We start from the raw sequence: 27,587 nt of genomic DNA, 5'->3' as shown, positions 1-27,587 counted from the left end.
CAGACTTATGGAATAGCCTGGACAAAGAGATTGTCCAGTCTAAAAACTTAAACGAGTTTAAAGCCAAATTTGACTTATTGAGAAACAGCGATGGTAACCCGCGAGCATAGTACATTCCGTGTATATCACAATTAGGTATAAATACTTAAATATTGGAACGACTTAGACAAAGAGGTGGTGCATAAGAAAAACATTCATGTGTGTAAAGGTAGACTTGATAAATGTGGATATGGAGACAGGACAACACGAGCATTGCTCAATTCCTGTATACTACAAATAGGTAAATACAAATAGGTAAATACATACACACACACTGAGGCACCAAGAGAGAGCAGACGAACGTTAACACCGCACTATACCTGGCCAACTTGGCCAGCGGCATTACCTAAATAAGTATCTTTATATGAGTCAAGCTCTGTACAAGATTAGACTAAATGGTGTTCTTTAAAAAAAAAAAAAAAAAAAAAAAAAAAAAAAAGCTTTAAGTAAGACTTGGTCAAACAGAAAAGTAAACAAGCAGCGCAAGAATGCACACATTCAGCTGATCGTTATTTAGTCCACAATCTGCCCCAGGGAATGTAAGTACTATATGCATTTTTAGTACTGCAAAATGACCACATACTTTAGTAAAGCAAATTTGGAACAGAAAAGGGATAAACGTAGAGAGCAGGATGATGTTTTCTACAAGAACTGGTTGAAATGGAGACTCACAACAAACTGTTTAAAAGAGTACATGGGTTAGAGAAGGCTTTTCAAAATGAGATTGATGAAATTAAGAAACAGATGCACTTGCAAAAGGAAGAAATAGAAAAATTAGGAAAGGATGTCAACAAAAAAGAAACAACCATAAATGAGCTAACAGATGAAGTGGGTACACTTAGGAAGAAATTAGTGAAATGGCAAGTACAGTAGTCAACCACGAGAGTATTATGGAAGAGATCAAAAATGGTACAGAGACAATTAGGCAAATAAGCAGTCTGATAGATCAGAGCAGTGATATTGAGGAGAAGATAACACAGGTGAATGAAGCTGTGCAAAGCTACAAAAATGATGTGGAAACCACTTATGCTGAAATGGCGAAAGTAAAGAAAGACTTGGAAACAAGGGTGGAAGAAAAAAGCATTGAAAAGGAAGCAAAAAGAATAATCCAAAACAATCCTACGTTAGTCAGAGATTCAGTAGATATTAACAAATCTATAGTAATCACTGGTATAGAAGAGGAAGAAGTAAAAAACAAGATCTCCAGAGACATAAAGGAGATGGCAAATGTAATGGGCATAATGAAAGAAGTATCATAGGAAATCTGTAGCAAAGACATAGAAGAACACGAAAGATTAGGGAAATACGAGAAAAGCAAGTCAAGACCCCTAATCGTAACCTTCCAGATGGTAAACACCGTGGAGGAGATACTAAAAAATGCAAAGAACCTTATGGAAAAAGAGGAGTTCAAAAATGTATGGATAAAAAGATGCCTAACACAAGAGGAACTGGAATTACTAAAAGAGAAGAGAGAGGAAGCAAAAACAAAAAATGCGGGATGATCAGTTGCGGAAAGGAATACATTTTTTTACAAAGTAATTGGATTGAAGGTACGAAAGTGGTACATAAACAGGAGGGAATAAAAAGGAGGAAGGTAGTAGAATCAAATCATGATAAGTATATAAACAAGATGATTAAGTTGATGTACTCAAATGTGGATGGAATGGTATATAAATCATTAGAGATGAAAGATTATGTCAGAGAAAATGAACCACATGTAATATGCCTAACTGAAACAAAATTAACACCAAGGATATCAAATGACATTCTAAACTTAAAGGAATATAATATATGGAGAAGAGATAGGAACTTAAAAAAAGGAAGAGGAATTATAATATCAACTAAAAAACATCTAAAAGTCAAAGAAATAGAACTAGATATACCCTCACAAGTAGAACTGATTGCAGTAGAGATCAATACATCTGAAAGGAAAGTAATTGTAGCCAATTTGTATATGCCACCCAGATCAAACATATGGGAAAGAGACAAATATGAGGACCTGGCGGAGAGTACAATTCAAAGTTTAAGAGCATTACTACATAAAATGGAAGAGAAATCGAAAAGAATTATACTAATTGGAGATTTTAATACAAATATAAATTGGAATACTCTAGATATAATAAGCCAAGAAAGCTGTTGGGACCAAAAGCTCTTGGATCTTGCGCAAGAGTTTTTCCTAAAGCAACAAGTAAGGGAAAGCACCAGAAAAAGAGGACTAGATGTGCCCTCAGTGCTAGATCTCATATTTACTAGGCAAGAAAACGATGTTGACAACTTAATATATCACCCTCCATTCGGCAAAAGCTATCATGCAGTACTAAAGTGCAACTTAAGGATTGCATATGACATAGATAACAGCAATGAAAGCTACAAAAAGTGACTAAACTATAAAAAGGGAAAGTATCATGACCTAAAGAAGTACTTCTTAGAAACTGCTTGGGAAAAGGAGCTTAGAGGACAAGATTTAAATGCTATATATGAAAAATTCTGTGAACTTTAAGAAATAGGAGTCCAGAAGTACATCCCACAGCACAAAGAAGCAGAAAAGAAAATAAAGAAATGGTTCAATTTAGAATGTAAAAAAATCAAAAGAAAAAAGAGATTTGTTGTGGAATAGATACAGAAGACACAATAGTGAAAGGGCATATAATAATTACAAACAGGCAAGAAAAGATTATACAAGAATAAAGAGGGAAGCCCAAAAACAGTTTGAGGAGGATACCATAAATAAAAGGGGTGATCAGCCAAAGCTATTTTACAGCTACATCAGAAGCAAAACCAAAGTAAAAGATAAAATACAATCCATTACGGACGATAGAATCACCTATACACAAGAGAAGGATATTTGTGAAGCACTAAACATGAATTTCCAATCAGTTTTTACAGAGAGAAAATATTTTGAGAGGGATTATGTGGAACATGCATGCCCACACATACTACCAGATATACAAACAGCAGAAAAAGAAATACAGGAGGAGCTAAGTATATTAGACAAAGGAAAAGCAAATGGTCCTGATGAAATTTCATGTTGAGTGCCACGTGAATGTGCAAAGGAGTTAAGTAAACCATTATTTTTAATTTTCAAGAAATCCTTGAGTCAAGGAAAACTACGATATTTGGAAGAAAGCAAACATTGTTCCCTTATTCAAGAAAGGGAATAGACAAAATCAACTTAACTACCAACCAGTATCACTGACCAGTGTTGTAAGCAAGGTATTAGAAAAGCTTATAAGAAAAGCTTGGGTAAATCACCTAGAAGAACACAGTATGATAACAGAAAGACAGTTTGGTTTCAGAAAAGGAAAATCATTTGTTACTAATCTGTTGAGCTACTATGACAGAGTAACAGACACATTACAGGAAAGAGAAGGATGGGTGGACAGTATCTAATTAGATTTCAAGAAAGCATTTGACACAGTACCACACCAAACACTTTTATGGAAACTGTACCACCAAGGAGGAATTCGAGGCAAACTGTATTGTTGGATGCAGGATTTTCTCATGAATAGAGAAATGAGAACAGTACTAAGGGGAAATTACTCATCATGGGAAGAAGTGACTAGTGGAGTACCACAGGGCTCAGTGCTGGCACCAATCACGTCTTTAATGTATATAAATGATACAGATAGTAACACTGGAAATGAAAGCTATCTATTTAAGTTTGCAGATGATGCAAAAATACAAAGGAAAATTACTAACACAGACTCTTGTAAAGAGCTACAAGAAGAATTAAATAAACTTCATGAATGGAGTAATACATGGCAAATGGAATTCAATATGGACAAGTGTCATGTAATCAAGTTTGGTAAAAGTGGAAAAAGACCTGATTGGGATTATACATTAGGAAATAAAACCCTACACACATCAGAAAGAGAGAAGGACCTAGGTGTGATTGTCAATAACAGACTATCTCCAGCAGACCACATCTGTGAGAAGGTACAGAACATGTATACACTGCTTGCCAATATGAGAATAGCATTTACATACATAAATGAAGACATGTTAAGAAAAATAATAACATCATTCATCAGACCAACCCTGGAGTATGCATCAGTAGCCTGGAGTCCTCATCTCAAAAAACACATAGACAAGATTGAAAAAGTTCAAAGGGCCGCTACAAGATGGGTACTAAGCTTAAGGGATCTAAGCTACGATGAAAGACTAAATAAACTGAATCTACCAACACTAGAGGAGAGAAGGAAAAGAGGTGACATGATTATGCTATATAAATGCATATCAGGGAAGGAGAAAATAGACATACATGATTACTTAACCTATGGGAAAGCATCAGCAAGAGGACACTGCAAAAAACTGCATAAGAAGAGAGGTGATAAAGACGTAAGGAAATTTAGTTTCCCAAATAGAGCAATTGATCAGTGGAATGCACTACCGAATGAAATAGTGTGTGCCAAAACAATTCACAAATTTAAGGATATGTACGATAAATATGGTTTAAGACACGGGAGAGTACGAGCTTGACTCATTCCTGTAAAGATACAATTAGGTAAGAACACACACACACACACACACACACACACACACACACGAGCAGCCGGAGAGAGAGGTCGTCCCAGGCATCGCTCCTAACCTTGAGTAGTTTCAGGAATTTTGTCTGTCCTGTCTCCTAGGGTCTTTCTTTAAATTTAAAATAATGAAAGTTGGTAGACTACCAAAAATGTAAAGATTTGTTGGAAATAGTATACATGAATGTTTGTGGCTTATTCGGTAACAGCTGTTTAGGTACTTTACCGGTACGTTAAAGATGGCCGAAAATGTAAACAATGAGGGAATGGAATTTCAAGGATTTGATGCTAATACTAATGTCATGGACCTGGTGAAAACATTAATTATGAGGATTAGTGAACTCAAAAAAAAGTAGAGAATCTAGTGATAAAGGATGTGTCAGGAAATACGGAAACCACCATACAGAGTCTAATCCAGTCCAACGAAACAGCCAATGAAGAGATTAAGAATTTGAAGAGGGAGAATGTTGAACTGAGGAGGAAACTTGAAGAGAGTACTAATAAAACGGAGAAGGTGAGTAATGTACTAGAAGAACACAAGGCAAAGTGGGCACACGTAGAAGAAGAACAGAAAGAAGTGGTCAGCTTAAGAGAGATCATCCAGGAAGAAAGGGAAATGAACAAGAAAGAAATGGAAGAAAATGTAGTGAAAATACTGAAGAAAAAAGAGAAAATAGTGAGAGAAACTGTAGAAAGGAACAGATGTGTGGTAGTATTTGGAAACAGGGAAGAGGAAGAAAAGGTTAGGTTCGCAAGACTCAAGAAAGACACGAACATGGTGAGAGGAATATTAGGCAAGATTGACCCCGAAGGAGACAAGTGGGTAAAAGAAATTGAGGAAGTAAGGAGGATAGGGCCTTATAAGAAAGGGGAAACAAGACCAATGAGAGTCAAGTTTACATCAGAAAGTGTAATAAATGAGATACTTAAAGTGACCTGGAAATTAAGCAAAGAGGCGGGGATGGAAAATATTATAATAAGAAAAGATCTGAATGAAGAAGAAAGAGAAGTTTTAAAATCATTAAAGGAAGAAGTAAAGGAAAAAAATGATAAGAGGACAGAGGAAGAACGTAAAACTTTTTTTTGGAGAGTATTGGATATGAAAGTAAGGAAATGGTATTTAAGGAAATAGAAGTGAAGGAAACTAGGGGGGATGGTTGTGAAAGATCAGAAGTTGAAGAAGTGATACGGACAGAGAGTAGGAGAGAAGAGGGTATTAATAATGTCAAAAATAATTTGAAGGTGATATATACTAATGTCGATGGTTTCATATTGACAAGGATCGAAATTAATGATTTCTTGAGAGAACATGAACCTGATGTCATGTGCCTTGTAGAGACCAAATTAAGAGAAGATATTGATGTTCATTTGGGAGATGGTAAATACAAACTGTGGAGAAAAGACAGGAAAGAAAAAAAGGGAGGAGTGATGATAGCAGTGAAGAACAACATAAATGTAGATACTGTGAAAATGGGAGAAGGCAGGGCTGAAGTGATATATATGAAATTAGAAACTGGAGAGAATGTTAAGAGAGATATGGCGGTAGTGTATGTTCCCCCAAAGACGAGAGCATGGAAGGATGACGAATACCATGAGATGTTGTCAAATATGGCTAGCTACTTGCAAAAAATAATTGAGAAAAGCAATAATATAATTTTGGTGGGTGACTTTAATTGTAAAGAGGTGAACTGCGAGGAATGGTACTCGGGAGGCGGCGAGGATTCGTGGGGTACTATGTTATTAAATATAATAATGAATAATGTGATGACGCAGTGGGTCAAAGAAGAGACACGGTTTCGAGGTGAGGACACACCAGCAAGGTTAGATTTACTGTTCACCAAAGAACCCGATGTAATAGAATCATTGGAATATCTCTGTCCTTTGGGAAAAAGTGATCACGTGGTCATTGAGTTCCAGTTGTTAATAGGAAACGTCGAGCCAAGAGACGAGCTTCATAGACAGGGAAGATACAACTTTGGCAAAGCAAATTTTACAGGATTGAGAAACTTTTTTGAAAATGTGGATTGGAGAAAATTCAGAGAAACAAGAGAGATACAGAGGAAGTGGGATATTTTTCTAGACCTCTATAATTTGGGAGTGGAAAAATTTGTACCAAGAGTAAGAGGGAAAGAAAACAGGAAAAAGGAGTGGTTTAATAGAAGGTGTATGATAGCCAAAAAAGAGAGAGATAAGGCGTGGAACAATTGGAGAAAGAGAGGTAACGACAGAACAAAGGAAGAATATAAAAGAACAAGAAACGAATACACAAGAATACGTAGGGAAGAAGAAAGGAATTTTGAAAAAGGTATAATTGACAAATGCAAGGATGAACCCAAACTGTTTTACAGATTTGTTAATGGCAAACTGAAACAAAAGGAAGGAATCACCTAGCTGAAAGTAGATGGAGAGGTCTTTAAGGATGCGGCAATGCAAGCAGAAATAATGAACAAACGTTTCCAGTCAGTTTTCACTAAAGAAAAGGAGCTTTTGGAAGGGGAGGGAGTGATTAGAAATGTTCCGGTGATGAAAGATATAAAAGTGGAGGTGCAGGAAGTGTATAAATTACTGGAAACTCAAGATGTAAGGAAAGCCCCAGGACCTGATGGAATTTCTAACTGGGTACTGAAGGAATGCAGAGAACAACTGGCGGATAAAATTCACAGCTTAATTGTATGCTCACTGGAAGAGGGGAAAGTGCCAAAAGAATGGAAGAGGGCAAATGTGGTACCAATTTACAAGGGAGGAAACAGGGAAGAACCCCTGAATTATAGACCAGTGTCTCTAACAAGCATGGTCGCAAAATTGTGTGAGAGAATCCTGAAAGACAGATGGATAAAATATCTGGAAGAGATGAATATTTTGGCTGAATGTCAGTTTGGATTCAGAAGTGGAAGGTCATGTGTTTCAAACTTGTTGAGCTTTTATTCAAGAGCGATTGATGTGGTACAGGAGAGAGATGGTTGGGTGGATTGTGTGTACTTAGACTTAGAGAAGGCCTTTGACAAGGTACCTCATAAGAGACTTATGTGGAAACTAGAATATATAGGAGGACTAAAGGGGAAACTTCTGGAATGGATGAGAGACTTTTTGAGAGACAGACAAATGAGGACAGTAATAAAGGAAAAGATGTCTGGATGGAGGGAAGTAACAAGTGGAGTCCCTCAAGGCTCAGTGTTGGCGCCAGTAATGTTCCTGATTTACGTAAATGATATGGTAGATGGAGTGAACAGTTATGCGAGTCTGTTTGCTGATGATGTAAAGATCTTGAGGAAGATAGAGGTTGAGGAGGATTGTAAAATACTGCAGGAGGATTTGGATAGGATACACAATTGGAGCCGGACGTGGGAAATGAAATTTAATGTAAAGAAATGTAAAATATTGGAAATGGGTAAAAGTACCAGGAGACCATCACTGAATTATTTTTTGGGTAATGAATTAATCACAAAAAGGAGAGAAGAGAAAGATTTGGGAGTGCTGGTCCAAGATAGTTTGTCACCAGAAAAGCACATTAACAAGATAGTTGGAGAGACTTATAAGCTCTTGACTAACATAAGAGTAGCATTTCATTATATGGATGAGGAAATGATGAAAAAATTGATAGTGGCCATGATCCGCCCCAGGTTAGAATGTGCAGCAGTAGTGTGGTCCCCACACAAAAAGAAAGATATAAACAAGATTGAGAGAATACAAAGAACAGCAACCAAGATGGTCCCCAGTCTGACAGACCTGTCATACAGAGAGAGGCTGGAAAAACTGGATTTGCCTTCGTTAGAGGAAAGGAGAAAGAGGGGAGACATGATTGCGGTGTTCAGGACCATGGTGGGAGTAGATAAAATTGACAAAGAAGATCTGTTTGTATGGGATAAGAGAGCAACAAGAGGACATGGAATGAAATTGAAAAAGTCAAGCTGCTTGAAGGATATCAAGAAATATAGCTTTCCTTACAGAAGTATAGACTTATGGAATAGCCTGGACAAAGAGATCATCCAGTCTAAAAGCTTAAACGAGTTTAAAGTTAAATTCGACTTATTGAGAAACAGCGACGGAAACCCACGAGCATAGTACATTCCGTGTATATCACAATTAGGTATATTCTTAAATATTTGAAACGACTTAGACAAAGAGGTGGTGCATGAGAAAAACATTCATGTGTGTAAAGGTAGACTTGATAAATCTGGATATGGAGACAGGACAACACGAGCATTGCTCAATTCCTGTATACTACAAATAGGTAAATACAAATAGGTAAATACACACACATGCATGGACAAAGGTCTCTACATGTATGTGATAAATATCATACCCAGTACCACAGGCAAAAGAAACATGAGGAAACTGGAACTCTGACATGGGTGCCATGGTATGGCCGATGCTTACAAATCATACATCTCTCCTTGCCAAATTTCAAGTGTCGGTAGGGTTTTGGATCCCGGCTAGGACATGCATGATAGGTAAATAATGTGCATTAGGGATTGGGGGGCACACTTTTCTTCATAATGTATGGAAGATCCACACAAGCAGAGGGATGACTATACAGGTTTCTGTCTTTATCAATGGCGGTTACGTTCCCAAGATACCATCGATAAATAAATCCCATCGATACCAATTTTCTTACAAAACTTTTATGCATCCACAAGTTAGCGTGATTTTTAATAACTAAAAATGCATTCCCATTATACATACCATTCCACCATATGCCTGGCTCATCCACACTGAATACTTGTTCAACTACGATCAATAATAATATTGTTATTTAAGAAAAGTAAGAGTAGGACGCATAGATTGAAATGAGACAAAAACAGGTGACTACCTTCATAGTTACAGTAGACAGCCTGGCACCACCAGTTTGCACCTTCACATAAATATTTTAATATTTTCCACAAAAGGTGAGAGTGTGACCAAGGATGAGATGAAGGGATGGAGAGTATATGAGAGAGGGGTGTGTGAGCTGAGAGCAGGGCAATGAAATGTCGGGGAACGGGGCGACATGGAGAAGATCTGTTTGTGACACCCCTTACGGGATTAAGGCGTCTGGCAATAGACAGACAGGTAGACAGAGAGTGAGGTGCATGCACAGTTGGAAACGAGTCGAGACGAAAGCAGGTGATGAGCCACACAGCTACATAACACAAACAAGACAGGCTGGCACCACAAGTATGACTATATAAGTACTGTACACATTTATTATTTTCCACTGAATAAGCTATAGGCACCAAGAATACTTTGTTAGTGATTTAAAGAGATGGTGAGATATATGGATGGAGATGGGTAAGCTGCATGTAGGTGACCAGCAGGATGGAAAGATGCTGCCAGTGTCTACCTTGGAAGTAATTAACAAATAATTCCCAGCTGAAAAAAAAAAATCCATCTATAATCAAAACTGAAAAAGATCCTGTCAATGACATGGGACTATTGTACCTTTTATGAACAATATCATTAACTTACTTCTACAAAATCTAAAGGTACATCACCATAAATCCACACCCTTACTTCTCTTATACACAAAAGACAATCTGACCTCAGCATCATAATACTGGTGCTGTGATTCCTGGCTAGGAGAACGCTGATGGCCACGGGTAACAGATGATGATGTTGCAGGTGACGAGGCTGCAGCAGCTACACTAGCATTGTTGAGAACTGTGAGGGTGTAGTGGGGTGGGAGGCATGATTTACATAATGCTGTGATGAAGGCATCCCTTGGAGTTGTCAGCTCAAGCTTCCCTGCCAAACTTGCGAAGGTCTGTGGGAAAAAGTGAAAGGGTTATTAAAAATGAAAACAATGAACAGAACAGCCAAAATAGAAAAATGCAGCTTTCCATAACAAAACACAACCATTAGAAATACTGAGTTTTGCACAGTAAATAGGTAAAAAGACATTATATATCACATCATTATATATACAGAAAATCTTTCACCAGCTGCTGGTCATGGTTAACCCTCTCAGGCACAGTCACGCGATTCGCGTGTCATGTGAATTTTCTCAATTTGTTCAGTCACTCGAATCGCGTTCCTAAGCACAAAAAAATTAGCCAAAAATTAAGTTTCTGGTGAAATCGCGTCAAATTTTGAAGCATTGTAGCGAGTACAGCGCTTTCTAATGGTAAGGCATTGGTAACACTGAGCTGCCTCATTGGGTCTAACACGTAGCGATATACCTCAGTCTCTTCCAAACAGCCAGGCGGTGGGTTGTGTTGTGTCTTCAGTCCCTTTAACCCGCGCCGTCCCGGCAACGTGAATTAACGCGGCAACATTGGAAGGTCCTTAACTTGCACAATTTTCAATTTTCACAAGTGATTTCGCGAGTGATTTTTGGCACGTATACACGGGACACCTTCCTCTATTCCTCTACAAGATGCCAAGCAGGAACAATGCCTTACACCGCATAACCTCTCCACCCCCCCTTGCACGCCATTGTCTCGGCAATTCACCTGTTACCAGTGACCTGGCCAATAAAGACATTCAGGGCCAGAGTGATTCCCCAATCAATGACAATGTGAAGGACAAAGTTTACATAGCATTAGAGGAAGAAACAGTCAGAAATGATGATCAGGTAATGTGGGAAAAACAATGTCATGAATGGTGATGAGTTAGTGAGTGAAACAATGCTTATAATGCCTATATTACTGTTTGAAAACCAATATACTCTTGTACTACATAAAAATGCGTACCAAGTAAATAAATAAATACTGTTTATGAATGGATAAAATAGTTACCCTCCCATAGAACTCGTTTTCTTTGGTGCCAGCCTGTTAGAAAACCCAGTCAGGTAAGGAATTACTCGTACCTAAATCCAGTATTTTAAACCTCAGGTGAGCGATTTCTCTATGAATTTTCGGTTTCTCACCAAAAGCGGATGTTTGAGCAAAAAAAAAAAAAAAGGTCCAAAAACGTCGGGATAGGGCGGGTTAAACTCCTACTAATTCTCCCCCTCCTTCCTGAGCAGCCGAAGCCCCTATGGACTCAGTGTGATAATGCAATATTTATGAGCATATTTGTATGTGATATTGTCGATGGAACATACATATATATGTCATGAAAAGGAATTGTGTCCGTTATGAAGTGTTAGGCTTACGAGCCGATATGCGTGTTCACTGTTGCCAGGTTTCGCCTCTCGCCCTCCCCAAGGCCCATGGCGTGATTACAAATACGTATATAATGAGGCCAATGCCTAAAGTGTATTTTGTGTGAAAGATATTGTGGCTGGCTTGGTGAAAGTATGGAACCATAGTGTGGAATGGGGCAGGCATCACATACAGTTTTTATAGTTGGGAAGGAAGAATTAGAGGTGTTTAGTGATGGAATTATTGTGATTCTGATAGTGAAAATGCGTATGGAATTGTGTGAAATATACGTCAAACATGCCGCGGGTGTTCGTGAAGGAGTGTGGTGTGTGCCAATACAATAGAGTTGCAGTGAGTGTTCACAGAGAAATATTTCATGCATTCGCTGACTTAGCTAAAACAAAGTGCAAGTGTCAAGAGACAAGAAATATACCACAGCCACATATACATACGTATGTCGTGCAGCGAATGTTCATGGAGAAATCTATTGTGTGGATCGCATATGTTTTAGGCAAATGTATCGCAGGGAGAGAAGAAAATACGCCGCAGCCACAGACACACACACACACTCACCCACACCCACACGTTCACCCACATGCACACGCTCACCCACACACACACGCTCACTCACACATGCACATGCTCACCCACACACGCACACGCTCACACACTACATAACTCCTCATCTTCAAGCTACTGCCAGCATCGCAACACCTCTGGAGGAAGTGAGTTATCCGTATTTTGTTGATCTGTATATTGACCTATTTCTATAGTTCAATATTTTTTACACAAATAAATAATGTTTTATACATATACACATATGAGATGGAAGAAAGTTTAGCTTCCTTGCCAGAACCTAGCAAAAAGACTAGTGGTCATGTCAAGTTTCTGACAGCACTATCAAAAACCTTATGATATTTTACGTGTATACTTTGAGTAAGAAAAGAAAATAATAAAACATAACGAGGGAAAATATGTAGCCATGGGTGAGGTAGGGAAAGAGCGTTTTTTATCTCGCATGCGGGTGGGGAAGAGTATTCTATGTTTGTCGTTCAATTACTCCAAAACTATTGGACGTATCGATTTCCCATAAGAACCATGATAAAGAGCAGTAAATTCTACATATGTTCATTTGCAGAATATAAGCCTCTGGGAGCATTTTCTGTTGGAAAAGTTGGGGGAACAGACTTTCGGTAAAGTCGAAAGCGCTCGGAGGAGTAATCTCACTTTGTCGGCCAATTACTTGAAAACTATTGGACATATCGATTTCCTATAAGAACCATGATAAAGAGCAGTAAATTCTATGTATGTACACGACATAACAATGTAATATCTATGGTAAGACTTCGTTGTTATGTAGGCAGGAATATTGCATATGCTGTGCGCACATCACGAAAGTGACGTACGGACGTGAGTACCTAGTCGTTTTTGGCGATTTACTTGAGAACTATGAGGCATATGGAAACCAAGAGATGCTCATTAGAAAGCTGGTGAAATTCTGCATAATATTATGCAATAAAAACATAACATCTGTGAGAAAATTTCCATAGTAGAGCTCCTTGATTTTTTTTCAAAAATGGCTTTCAGTTTATGGCTATTTTCTCAAAAACTACAAATCGTATCAACACCGGATTTGTCTCTATAGAAAGCTGATGAAATTCTCTATCAAAACTATTAATGACATTTTCCTGTATGATGGAAAACACTCGAATGGTGATGTTGGGAAGTGAACTTGATGTACCGAAATTTTATTCATGGCCACCTAATATTGTTTTATTCGTGTTTTCCTGTTTTTATGTGGTGCTTATCAGCTAGAACAAACACCGACGAATAGGATGACATAGTTTTCATGGCAGTATATTGATGTTTGGGTGGTACAAATAAGGAGAGAATACGTGTTATTTGCAACGGGTGGGCAGCCGGGCCGGGCGGCTTCGCAAAAAAAATTATGCGCCTGAAAACTTATTGAAACTTATCGTGCGCGAGAGGGTTAATTTATAGTATGAATGCCTGTGGTCAAAAAAATAATTTTTAATTTGCTAAACTGTTATAAAACACCTTGAAAGTGAAAAAGCACACACACACACACACACACACACACACACACAAATTTAAGGATATGTACGATAAATATGGTTTAAGACACGGGACAGTACGAGCTTGACTCATTCCTGTAAAGATACAATTAGGTACGAACAATTAGGTAAGAACACACACACACACACACACACACACACACACACACACACACACAGTAAGCAGTCTGATAGACCAGAGCAGTGATATTGAGGAGAAGATAACACAGGTGAATGAAGCTGTGCAAAGCTACAAAATTGATGTGGAAACCACTTATGCTGAAATGGTGAAAGAAAGACTTAGAAACAAGGGTGGAAAAAAAAAAAAGCATTAAAAAGGAAGTGAAAAGAATAATCCAAAACAATCCTAAGTTACTCAGAGATTCAGTAGATATCAACAAATCTATAGTAATCACTGGTATAGAAGAGGAAGAATTAAAAAACAAGATCTCAAGAGACAAAATGGAGATGGCAAATGTAATGGGCATATTGAAAGAAGTATCAGAGGATATCTGTAGTAAAGACAGAGGAACACAAAAGGTTAGGGAAATACGAGAAAAGCAAGTCAAGACCCCTAATCGTAACCTTCCAGATGGAAAACACCGTGGAGGAGATACTAAAAAATGCAAAGAACCTTATGGAAAAAGAGGAGTTCAAAAATGTATGGATAAAAAGATGCCTAACACAAGAGGAACTGGAATTACTGAAAGAGAAGAGGGAGGAAGCAAAAACAAAAAATGCAGGAAGATCAGTTGAGGAAAAGAATACATTTTTTTACAAAGTAACTGGATTGAAGGTACGAAAGTGGTACATAAACAGGAGGGAATAAAAAGGAGGAAGGTAGAAGAACCAAATTATGACAAGTATATAAACAAGATGATTAAGTTGATGTACTCAAATGTGGATGGAATGGTATCTAAATTATTAGAGATGAAAGATTATGTCAAAGAAAATGAACCACATGTAATATGCCTAACTGAAACAAAATTAACACCAAGGATATCAAATGACATTCTAAACTTAGAGGATTATAATATATGGAGAAGAGATAGGAACTTAAAAAATGGAGGAGGAATTATAATATTAACTAAGAAAAATCTAAAAGTCAAAGAAACAGAACTAGATATACCCTCACAAGTAGAACTGATTGCAGTAGAGATCAATACATCTGAAGGGAAAGTAATTGGAGTCAATTTGTATATGCCACCCAGAACAAACACATGGGAAAGAGATGAATATGAGGACCAGGCAGAGAGTACAATTCAGAGTTTAAGAGCATTACTACATAATGTGGAAGAGAAATCGAAAAGAATTATACTAACTGGAGATTTTAATACAAATATAAATTGCAAAACTCAAGATATAATAAGCCAAGAAAGTTGTTGAGACCAAAAGCTCCTGGATCTCATGCACGAGTTTTTCCTAACGCAACATGTAAGGGAAAGCACCAGAAAAAGAGGACTTGACGTGCCCTGAGTGCTAGATCTAATATTTACTAGGAAAGAAAACGAAATTGACAATTTAATATATCACCCTCCATTCGGCAAAAGCGACCATGCAGTACTAAATTGCAACTTAAGGATTGCATATGACATAGTTAACAGCAATGAAGGCTACAAAAAGAGCCTAAACTATAAAAAGGGAAAGTATCATGACCTAAAGAAGTACTTCTTAGAAACTGCTTGGGAAAAGAAGCTTAAAGGACAAGATTTAAATGCTATATATGAAAAATTCTGCGAACTTTATGAAATAAGAGTCCAGAAGTACATCCCACAGCACAAAGAAGCAGTAAAGGAAATAAAGAAATGGTTCAATACAGAATGTAAAATATCAAAAGAAAAAAGAGATTTGTTGTGGAATTGATACAGAAGACACAATAGTGAAAGGGCATATAATAATTACAAACAGGCAAGAAACGATTATACAAGAATAAGGAGGGAAGCCCAAAAACAGTTTGAGGAGGATACCATAAATATAAGTAGTGATCAACCAAAGCTAATTTACAGCTACATCAGAAGCAAAACCAAAGTAAAAGATAAAATACAATCCATTACGGACGATGAAGTCACCTATACACAAGAGAAGGATATTTGTGAAGCACTAAATAAGAATTTCCAATCAGTTTTTACAGAGGAAAAAAATTTTGAGAGGGATTATGTGGAACATGCATGCCCACACATACTACCAGATATACAAACAGCTGAAAAAGAAATACAGGAGGAGTTAAGTAAATTAGACAAAGGAAAAGCAAATGGTCCTGATGAAATTTCATGTTGGGTGCTATGTGAATGTGCAAAGGAGTTAAGTAAACCATTATTTTTAATTTTCAAGAAATCCTTGAGTCAAGGTAAACTATCTGATATTTGGAAAAAAGCAAACATTGTTCCCTTATTCAAGAAAGGGAACGGACAAAATCAACTTAACTACAGACCAGTATCACTATCCAGTGTTGTAAGCAAGGTATTAGAAAAGCTTATAAGAAAAGCTTGGGTAAATCATCTAGAAGTACACAGTATGATAACAGAAAGACAGTTTGGTTTCAGAAAAGGAAAATCATGTGTTACTAATCTATTGAGCTACTATGACAGAGTAACAGACACATTACAGGAAAGAGAAGGATGGGTGGACAGTATCTATTTAGATTTCAAGAAAGCATTTGACACAGTACCACACCAACAACTTTTATGGAAACTGTAACATGAAGGAGGAATTCAAGGCAAACTGTATTGTTGGATGCAGGATTTTCTCATGAAAAGAGAAATGAGAACAGTACTAAAGGGAAATTACTCATCACGGAAAGAAGTGACTAGTGGAGTACCACAGGGCTCAGTGCTGGCACCAATCATGATTTTAGAGTATATAAATGACATAGACAGTAACACTGGAAATGAAAGCTATCTAAATATGTTTGCAGATGATGCAAAAATACAAAAGAGAATTACTAACACAAACTCTTGTAAACAGCTACAAGAAGAATTAAATAAACTTCATGAATGGAGTAATACATGGCAAATGGAATTCACTGTGGACAAGTGTCATGTAATCAAGTTTGGTAAAAGTGGAAAAAGACCTGATTGGGATTATACATTAGGAAATAAAACCCTACACACATCAGAAAGAGAGAAGGACCTAGGTGTGAATATCAATAACAGACTATCTCCAGCTGACCATATCAGTGAGAAGGTACGGAACATGTATACACTGCTTGCCAATATGAGAATAGCGTTCACATACATAAATCAAGACATGCTAAGAAAGATAATAACATCATTCATCAGACCAACCCTGGAGTATGCATCAGTAGTCTGGAGTCCTCATCTCAAAAAACACATAGACAAGATTGAAAAAGTTCAAAGGGCCGCTACAAGATGGGTACTAAACTTAAGGGATCTAAGCTACGAAGAAAGACTAAATAAACTGAATCTACCAACACTAGAGGAGAGAAGGAAAAGAGGTGACATGATTATGCTATATAAATGCATATCAGGGAAGGAGAAAATAGACATAAATGATTACTTAACCTATGGGGATGCATCAGCAAGACGACACTGCAAAAAACTGCATAAGAAGAGAAGTGATAAAGACGTAAGGAAATTTAGTTTCCCAAATAGAGCAATTGATCAGTGGAATGCACTACCGAATGAAATAGTGTGTGCCAAAACAATTCACAAATTTAAGAATATGTACAATAAATATGGTTTAAGACACGGGAGAGTATGAGCTTGACTCATTCCTGTAAAGATACAATTAGGTATGAACACACACACACACACACACACACATACAAAACACAGGCAGCAGATGAATTGGACATATATCTCTGAGCTCTGTTCTGGGGATACCTAAACTGTATCTATTTATTGGTCAAGCTTGTTTAGGCTAATTTAAATGATGATCCAACATGGTAAGACAAGTAACAGCAAAAAAGTGTAGACTAAAGTAAGTAAACCTCTATAAATCAGTATCCATGAATGTGCTCAGTTTCCTTACGTCAGCTCGACAACACCAAGGCGAGCAAATGGCAGAGTGATGCAACAACTATGAGTAATCAATCAATCAATCATTTCCTGTGGCACCCCACGAGATGCAAAGGGCCTCAATGAACTCTCTCCACCAATATTTGTCTCTTGCCATCTCCTTCAGGTCCCACCAACACTCCTCTCCTGCTTCTTTTTTCATTGTCCTCAACCAGGTTTCCTTCGGCCTACCTCTACCTCTTCTTCCTCTAGCAGTCCACTCTGGCACATCCTGTACTAAACTACCTTCTTTTCTGTGTATGTGCCCCAGCCATTTCCAGCGAGACAGTCTCACATATTCATTAACTGGTTCCACTCTCGTAATATCCCTTACTCTTGCATTTGTAACTCTGTCTTGCCACTTTACCCCAAGAATCCTTCTCAGTATTTTATTCTCAAATCCTAATACTTTCTGTTCTGTTGCAATTGTACTGTACCATGACTCATGCCCGTAAATTAAAATTGGTCTAACCATGGACTTGTAAATTTTCACTTTAGTATGTACCGAAAGCATATTATTATTCCAAACAGATTTCAACATTCCAACAGCTCCCCAAGCCTGTCTAATCCTCTCCTCAATTTCATTGTTTAATGATCTATTAGATGATACAATCATTCCCAGATATTTAAAGTTTTCAACATTCTTCACCACATTATTCCCAATTACACAATCAATTTGGTTCTCCATGTTCATATTAATAATTTCAGTCTTTCCACAATTTATTAAAGATTATCTTTTTTTAATATGGCTTCATATTTTGCAAAGATGCCTTTAGAAAGTGCTAAGAGATGAGACAAAGGTAAAAAACAGGATGAAGACTTCTACGCAGAACCAGGTGAAAAGGAAACTTACGATAAGTTAGCTGAAAAAGTAAACAGACTAGAGAGAACTTTTCAAATGGAAAAAAATGAAATTAAGAATGAGCTATGCAAACAGAAAGAAAAAATGAAGAATTAATAAAGGAAATAAACAGAAAAGCCACATCAATAAATGAACTATCAGCTGCAGTACATTCAGTGAGAACAAAGGTTAGTGAAATGGGATGTACAGCTGTCAACCATGAGAGAATTATGGATGATTTAAGAAATGATACGGAGAAAATCAGGCAAGCAAGCAGTCAGATGGTCAGAAGTAGTAATACTGACGAGAAAGTAACACAGGTAAATGAAATGATGGGAAACTGGAAAGATAAGGCACAACCTACATATGCTGAAATGGCGAAAGTAAAGAATGATTTTGAGACGAAGGTAGAAAAAAAAAGCATAAGAAAGGAAATGAAAGAAATCATAAAAAACAACCCAAAAGCTGTAGAGATTAACAAATCTGTAGTAATCAGTGGCATAGGTGAAAAAGAAATAAAAAAACAAAATCCCAAGGGCCAAAAGGGAGATGAAAAATATAATGAAAATATTTAAGCAAGTACCAGTGGATATCTGTGACAAAGATAAAGAACATAAAAGGCTAGGAAAATATGAGATAAGTAAATAAAGGCCCCTGAAAGCAACCTTCCAAAGAGCAAACACTGTAGAGGAAATATTTAAAAATACCAACAAACTCATGGAAAAACAGCAATTTAAAAAAGTATGGACAAAAAGATGCCTAACTCAAGAGGAATTGAGAACACTAAAGGAGAAGAGGGAGGAAGCAATTATGAAAAATTAGAAAAGATCAAAGGAAGAGAGGAATAAATTTTTTTTACATCTTAATTATGTGTTCACTCTCATCTCAATATCACTCTAATCTTAAATGTCAGGACCAACTTGCCTAGCCCCAGGCTCCTACACTCTTCATGGAGCAACGTAGGATTGAATGATGGATGGATGGATGGGCAAAGTACTGTAATTGGATTGTAGGTGTGAAAGAGGTATATAAACAGCAGGGAAGTAGGAGGAGGCAGTAGCACAGGCCAAACAGGGTGGTACTCCCGAGGGGGATGGGAATGCTGGTGATAGGGAGAGCTGGAGCTCCTGTTTCACTAGCTATCTAACCAGCCCCCTTTGCTGACCTTTTCAGTGTGACAGAAATATGGAGAGTAGACCAACATACTCTCCCAAACATTTCCTCTATCTCATCCACTACACCACATGCACTTTACATTTCACACAACGTATCCCACTACGTTACAGGGGTTGGCACCAGCAAGGGCATGCGGCCAGAAAACTTTGCCCCCGCTACCTGGTGACGGAATTCTGGGGGGAGGCGTGACAGGGGTTCCGCCGGCATAGATTGTGGGTCCAGGGCGAGATGGGGCTCGGGCATGTGCTAGAGGGTACACGGCATTGCGGTTCCCAGGCTGCTGCTTCCGCCCAATAGAGAGGGGCCCGAACCAGGGAGTAGTGCCCCAGGAGGCTGCCCTATCAGTGGGTGTATAATGGCGGGATAGTTGCAGTGCCAAGGCACGCTGGGAGGGTGTCCCTGCAGCTGTCCTGGCAGGGTGCTCTGAGGCCACTACCACAGCCACTGGTAAGCTGGTGGGCTAGAGGTCCCAGATCCATTGCCTGGACCTGGGACTGTGCAGTGAGTGAGGCCTGTGGTATGTCTATCCCCCTTTATTAATACTAAATATGACAAAACACATGAATAAGTTTCAAAGCAAGCCTGAGGACAGTAAATCACCCAGGGGACTGAGGGCGGGTTCATGGAATGTGGGAAGCTTTAGGGGAAGAGTGGGGGAAGTCGTTGAGGCATTCAGTAGGAGGTGGGTGGATGTGGCGTGTTTGCAGGAAGTCCGGTACAGGGGTGGATCAGCTAGAAAGATTGTTGGGAAGGACTGTCGCTGTAAGTTGTTTTGGAAGGGGGGGACAGACGAATATGGAGGTGTTGGTGTGATGGTTGCGGAGAAATGGGTGGAATATGTTATGAATGTTATAAGAGAAAGTGATAGGATATTGGTAGTGAAAATTCTGTTCGGCAGATACCTGTGATTATATCGGCATATGCTCCACAGGCAGGACTGGATGAAGCAGAGAAAGATAGATTTTGGGATGATTTAATACGTGTAGTGGGCGATATGCGGGATGATGAGATAGTGGTTTTGGGAGGGGACTTAACCCGTCACGTCCCGAGCTATTTCACACCTCTGACACCTCCCAATCCCGAGGTATTTTCGAAAAAATTTTTTTTGGCTAAAACCTTCGCTTTTGGCGAGAAACATCGAAAACTCATAGAGAAATCACTCACCTGAGGTTTAAAATACTCGATCCAGGTAGCAGTACCTCCTTACTTTACTGGGTTTTCTAACAGGCTGCCACCAAAGAAAATGAGTTCTATGGGAGGGTAACTATTTCACACCTCTCATAAACGGTATTTATTTATTTACTTGGTACGAATTTATATGTAGTACGAGAGTATACTGGTTTTCAAACAGTAATATAAGCATTATATGCATTGTAATATAACTCATCACCATACCTGATCTTTTTTTGCCACATTACCTGACCATCATTTCTGACTGTTTCTTCCTCTAATGCTATGTAAACTTTGTCCTCCACATTGTCATCGATTGGGGAATCATTCTGGCCCTGAATGTTTTTACTGGCCAGGTCACTGGTAACAGGTGAATTACCAAGACAATGGCATGCAGGGGGGGAGGGGAGGTTATGCGGTGTAAGACATGGTCCATTCTTGGCATCTTGTAGAGGAATAGAGGAAGGTGTCCCGTGTATACGTACGAAAAATCAAGCTCAAAAATTGAAAATTGTTCAAATTATGAACCTTGCAATTGCGTGATGTACCAGTACGTCGTCAGGACTGGCAAATGCAAAATGTTGCAACGTATCCATACGTCGACGGGACGCCTCGGGTTAAATGGTCGTGTAGGTGAAACAGGACAAGGTTATGAAGGAGTGCATGGGGGATGTGTGTATGGTATAAGGAATGCAGAAGGGGAAAGGATACTTGAGTTTGGGGAGGCAACGGAAATGATTGTGTGAAACACATATTTTAGGAAAAGAGACAGTAGGTTAATTACGTATGAGTCTGGGGGATATTGCAGTCAGATAGATTATTTTCTGGTTAGGAGGGCCGATAGGAGGTTAGTGAGGGATGTTAAAGTTATAGGCAGCGAAGAGTGTGTGCAGCAGCACAAACTATCGATTTGTGATATGGTGCTTAAAGAACGAGTGATGAAAAAGAGGACTTACGGTATGTACCTAGGAGGAAAATATGGAAGCTGAAAACCAAATAGTAAGGGAGGCCTTCTATAGCGAGTTGAGGAGAGTGGTGGCTGAACAGGGAGCTGTAGACAGAGGCGTTAATGAACAGTACAGAGCCCTCAAGAACAATCTCTTGAGAGTTACTGATGTAACATGCAGTTGGACAAGAGGACCACCAAGACATAAAGTAACTTGGTGGTGGGATGAGGGTGTAGAAGCTGCAGTTAAGGAGAAAAGAAGGTTTTTCCGGGAATGGAAGAAGGGTGGTAGCAAAGAGGAATTTTGGCTGCCAAGTGTAGGGCTAGAAGAGAGGTATACAGGGCAAAGTCTGAGTCACAGAGACTTTTACTTGATAACCTAAATAATGGGGAGAGGAAAAATATGATATTTAGGGTGGCAGGTCAGATGAAGAGGGATAATCGGGATATTATAGGTGAGCAGTGTGTGAAGAATGATGAAGGAAGGGTAGTGGTGAACAGTGAGGATATTAAAGATGCATGGAGAGAGCATTATAGCCGGTTGTTGAATGAGGAGTTTGACTGGGACAGGGAAGGTTTGGAGCCAGTAGATCCAGTGTCTGGCCCTTGGCCTTTGATTAATGCTGCTACTGTGAGTGAGGCATTAGGCAGGATGAAGGTGGGGAAGGCAGCAGGTGTGTCTGGGTTGACTGCTGAAATGTTGAACGCCTCAGGCGATATAGGGGTGAGGTTAGTCACTGACCTGATAAATAGGATTATTTATGAGTGTGCTGTCCCAGATGACTGGCTGAAGAGTGTAATTGTAAATGTGTATAATGGGAAGGGTGATGCCCTGGAATGAGGAAATTATAGAGGTATAAAGCTTTTAGATCAGATAATGAAGGTAATGGAGAGAGTTTTAGAAGGTATGATTAGAGAAAGAGTGAAATGAGATGCAGTTTGGGTTTATGCCAGGTAGGGGGACCACTGATGTCATATTCATTGTTCGACAGATTCAAGAAAAATATATTGGTAGGAGAAGGGATCTTTATTTTGTTTTTGTTGATTTGGAAAAGGCCTTTGACAGAGTCCCTAGAGAGGTGGTGAAGTGGTCAATGAGAAAGCTTGGCTTGGAGGAGTGGCTGGTTAGGGCGGTTATGCCTATGTATGTAGGTGCTCACACCCAGGTAAGAGTGAATGGAGATTTGAGTGATGAGTTTTCCGTGAATGTTGGTGAGCATCAGGGGTCAGTTATGAGTCCCATGTTGTTTATCGTGGTACTTGAAGCCCTTTCACATGACTTTAGAAACGGACTCCCGTGTGAGTTGTTGTATACTGATGATTTGGTGTTGATTGCAGAGAGCGAAAGGGAGGCGGAGAAATGGCTTTGGAAGTGAGGAGATGGTATGATGCACAAGGGCTTAAGGGTAAATGCAGATAAAACAAAAGTGATGATATCTAGGGTTGGTGGTGGTACTGTCAAAGACGAGGGAGAGTGGCCATGTGCAGTTTGCCACAAGGGCGTGGGAAGTAACTCCATCTTGTGCGGTGTTTGTGATAAATGGGTGCATAAGAGATGTAGTGGTATCAGAGGTAGACTGCAAGATAATGCTGATTTCATGTGTACAGCGTGTCGGGGAGAGCAGGTGGAGATTGTCAGACATGAAAGGATTGAACCTGCTGGTGAATCTCTTGAGTGTGTGGAAGAGTTTTGTTATTTGGGAGACATGTTGTGTGCTGGAGGTGGGGCTGGAGCTAGCTCTGTGGCTAGGGCGAGAAGTGGTTGGAAGAAGTTCAGGGAGCTCTTGCCGCTCCTGACATTGAGAGTACTCTCCCTACGTGCTAAGGGGTCTTTGTATGCAGCATGTGTTAGGAGTGTAATGATGTATGGTAGTGAGACCTAGGCAGTAAAGGAGGAGGATATTCGTTGGCTCAGACGTACAGAAATGACACTGATTAGGTGGATGTGTAGTGCGTCCCTGCGTCCAAGGTCTGGGGGGGGGGGGTTACGATGGAAGAGTTGAGAGGTAGGATGGGACTGGAGTGTGTTGGTGTTGTGATGAGGAGAAGTAGATTGAGATGGTTTGGACATGTGGAGAGCATGGGGGATGATAATTGGGTGAGGAAGGTGAGAAGTGTTAATATTGAGGGTGGGGTTATGAGGGGTAGATCGAGAAAGACATGGGACGAGGTCATTAAGGGTGACCCTCAGGGTTAAGGGACTGAACAGGGAGGCTGCAATGGTTCGTGCAGCATGGAGAGCAGCCATTAGGTGACCAAGGCCGACGCATGTAAGCATGTTGGAGCCTTTAAAAAATGAAATGAAATGAAACGAATAAAAAGAAGAAAGGTAGTAGACTCAACCTATCGCAAGTATGTAAACAAGATGATTAAGTCGATGTACTCAAATGAAGATGGAATGGTATCTAAATTATCAGAGATGATAGGGAACCACATATTATTTGCCTAACTGAAACAAAATTAACCCCAAGGATATCAAACGATACCCTAAACTTAGAGGAAAACAATGTATGGAGAAGGGATAGGAATTTTTAAAAAAGGAGGAGGAACTCTAATATTAACAAAGAAAAATTTACAGGTCAAAGAAATAGAATTAGATATACCCTGACAAGCAGAACTGATTGCAGCAGAGATTAACACATCTGAAGGGAAAGTAACTGTGGCAAATATATACGCCACCCAAAACAAACACTTGGGGAAGAGGTGAATATGGAGACTCGGCAGAAAGTACAACTCAGCGACTAAGAACATTACTGAAAGAATTATATTAACCCATGGTGTCTGGGTGTCACGTATACGTAATGGCCCGGCAACTTCCGGGTGGCATGTATACATGATCTAGTGTCTTGCAGCATTGTCTGAATATTCCACAGGTCATTTCCACCACATGCAGCCACTGGTAACCCTCCTGCACACATCCGAGTCACACACCAGTTACCTGTGTACCTCCGAAATGGGTAGACCTACACAAAAAGTTTTCCCTGTGTCCAGATCCTTGGCTGAGTGTCCGCAGCCACCGACTTCAACATCAACGAAGTCCAAAGGCCAGAAAAGAAAAGGCCTTAGTGATAGTGCAATAGGGAGAGAACTTGAAGTGACATTATCGCCAACTGTGTGTGGAATAAGTGACTCTTCCTCTCGGGAAAGCGACTGCCATAATGAGTGTCAATATTTATGGGTCGTGTGAGGAGGGTGGAGGACATGAGTCCTCCACTGTGCACCCATTGTTTCCCCCTATACGTTCATCTGCTATTTCCAATGGTTCAGAGGATATTGACGATCCTGGAGAGGTGGATATTGGCACAGATGAGGAGATGGAAGAGGAGGTAGGGAGCAGAGAAAGGGAGGAAGTGGAGGAGGGAGGGAGGAGGAAGTGTGGTAGGGCAAGCCTCACATCAGTGCTGTGTATATCTAAGTGAATAATGGAAGCAGAAAGTCTGTTTCATGATGAAATAAGTGCCTTATTTTTTATTGAAAGTTTTCATGTGAGTACATAATCGTTATGATTAAGAAGTACAAGCCAGAGGAATAAATTCTGTTATACTGGAAAATATAGCAGATTATGGAATGTACAAGGTTAAACTATTTTGCTCACAATATTATTATTTCAGTTTTTTGTAGTACACCAAACCCTCATATTTCGAACGATCGTTATTTGACAATTCGTTGTTTCGACATTTATAAATCTATACCCTATTTTATTTTGTCATCCTTGGCAGTGTTGTAATATAGCTAAAGTATATTGGTGTTGATCCTACTGTTGTTACTGACTGTATCCTACTTTATAGCATTAGTATTTTAAACTTCATAAGCAGAGTATACGAAATTACACATATCTGAATTCATCACTATCTGTACCAGTCTTATCATTTCCATTATGGTGGTGGTGAAATATTACTCCTGTTCATTCCTTATTGTTGATGCTCTTCATCATTGTCATCACCATCAACAAAACTCTAATCATTATCATCATCACTGTCACTGCTATTGCTCCCTCAACTTCTATACATTTCTTTTTCTATTACGTACACATATCTATCTATCTATCTATCTCTATATATATACTGTGGTGGGCAGCGTAAACAGAGAAGGACCTTGCGCATGCGCAAGGCGCCATCCACAGTTCACTACCTTGCGCAAGCGCAAGTGCGCAATCTGACAAATATTTAGCTTGCACAATGTTGCAAAGCACAAGTGCAAACCATTTGCATATATTTGTGAGAATTACTGTAAAATATCGAGATATTTACATAACATAGCATACAGGTACTTACTTTTATTTATTATTTTCTATTACTGTATTTGTAATTTGCACAAGTGCGCAATCTAATATTTAGCCTGCACAATGTTGCTAAGCGCTAGCACAAACCATTTGCATATATTTGTGGGAATTACCGTAAAATATTGAGAAATTTAAATAAATTAGCAAACTTTTATTTATTCCTATTCTATCTATCTATCTACTGCCAGACGCCTAAATCACATAAAGGGTGGCCACTGGCCACAAACAAGCAACGAATCGCCTCCATGTCATCCCGTCCCCCACCATTTCACTGCCCTGCTCCCAGCTCATACCCCCCTCTCTCATACACTTCTCCACTCCACCCCTCCATCTCATCCTTGGCCTCCCCCTCCCTCTCCCCCCTTGCACCTTGCACCTCACTCACGTACACTCTCCTCGCTAGTCTCTCACTCTCCATCCTCTCCATATGACCAAACCACCTCAATGTGTTTCTCCTAATGCTTCCTATCACATCCACATCCACACCACAACGCTCCTTCACTTCCTCATTTGTCAGTCTCTCCATGTAACTCCACATGCTCCTCTCAGATAACTCATTTATTTCCACAGCTCTCACTCTTCTGTCCCTCCAACAAGGTCAAAGCTTCACTTCCATATATTAGAATTGGTATCACAATACTGTCATGTAGTAACTTTTTCACTCGTGGATGTTCAAATAAAGGAGTGAGACGGCCGCAAAGCGGAGGGACAAGGAAACAAAAGCTGTGATGTTGCCAGTTTTACTTTTATCTGCATTTCTGGAAGATGTTGTATTTAATAATTCAGTACAGATATACAACAACACGTGTAATTCCTTACAAAAATCATTAAAACATATTTAAATCAAATATCCACAGCCTAATAAATTATTAGGCTGTGGATATTTGATTTAAATAATATGTTTTAATTACTTTTGTATGGAATTGCATATGCTACTCTTAATAAATAATGTATTTTTAATTTATTATTATTTACTAATAATAATTATTTTAAAAATATTAAAAAACATTATCTCTGTTGCAGCATTTTAAGAAATGCTTCTACCCTCCGTCCCTCCCGCCAGAACCCTCGCAACCCGCCCGAGCCTCCCCCATCCCTTGTCCAGACATAGAGGAAACTCCCAAGACCTTGAATTGCACAGTGCACAATCCACAGGACTGGTGCACAAGCACAAATTAAGTTGTGCAAGCGCAACTAAATATATGCTTGTGCACCTGCCTTTTCATGTGTGAAAGTGCAATATTGCGCATGGTCTCGCACGGTGCGCAATGCACAAACGATATTCACCGGAGCGCAATGGTGTACAATTATTGCGCTTTGCGCAAGTGTTTGCGCACCTGCCCAGCACTGCATATATCTATCATCATCATCAGCCGTTGAGGTCCATTACAGGACCGACCTATCCCTACCGAAGCAGGGACGATACAGCCAATGCATCTCTACCCAGTGGCTTAGGCT

The 27,587-nt window shown here is 39.2% G+C and overlaps 1 protein-coding gene across 1 annotated transcript in view; it reads right to left on the bottom strand.

The window, feature by feature from the left end:
* LOC145415010 (protein MON2 homolog) overlaps positions 1-27,587 on the bottom strand; it is a 1,148,323-nt gene that overhangs the window by 678,432 nt on the left and 442,304 nt on the right. The window contains exon 12 of the mRNA XM_080284427.1: positions 10,081-10,302. Coding sequence (XP_080140553.1) covers positions 10,081-10,302 — 222 coding nt within the window. The remainder of the gene's footprint in view (positions 1-10,080; positions 10,303-27,587) is intronic.

This window comes from Coenobita brevimanus, chromosome 101 (genome assembly GCF_032717465.1).
Source record: "Coenobita brevimanus isolate Jiangsu-jjx chromosome 101, ASM3271746v2, whole genome shotgun sequence".
Classification (NCBI taxonomy): domain Eukaryota; kingdom Metazoa; phylum Arthropoda; class Malacostraca; order Decapoda; family Coenobitidae; genus Coenobita; species Coenobita brevimanus.
Note: the sequence above shows the minus strand (reverse complement) of the source record. Positions and strands in the feature narration are given on the sequence as shown.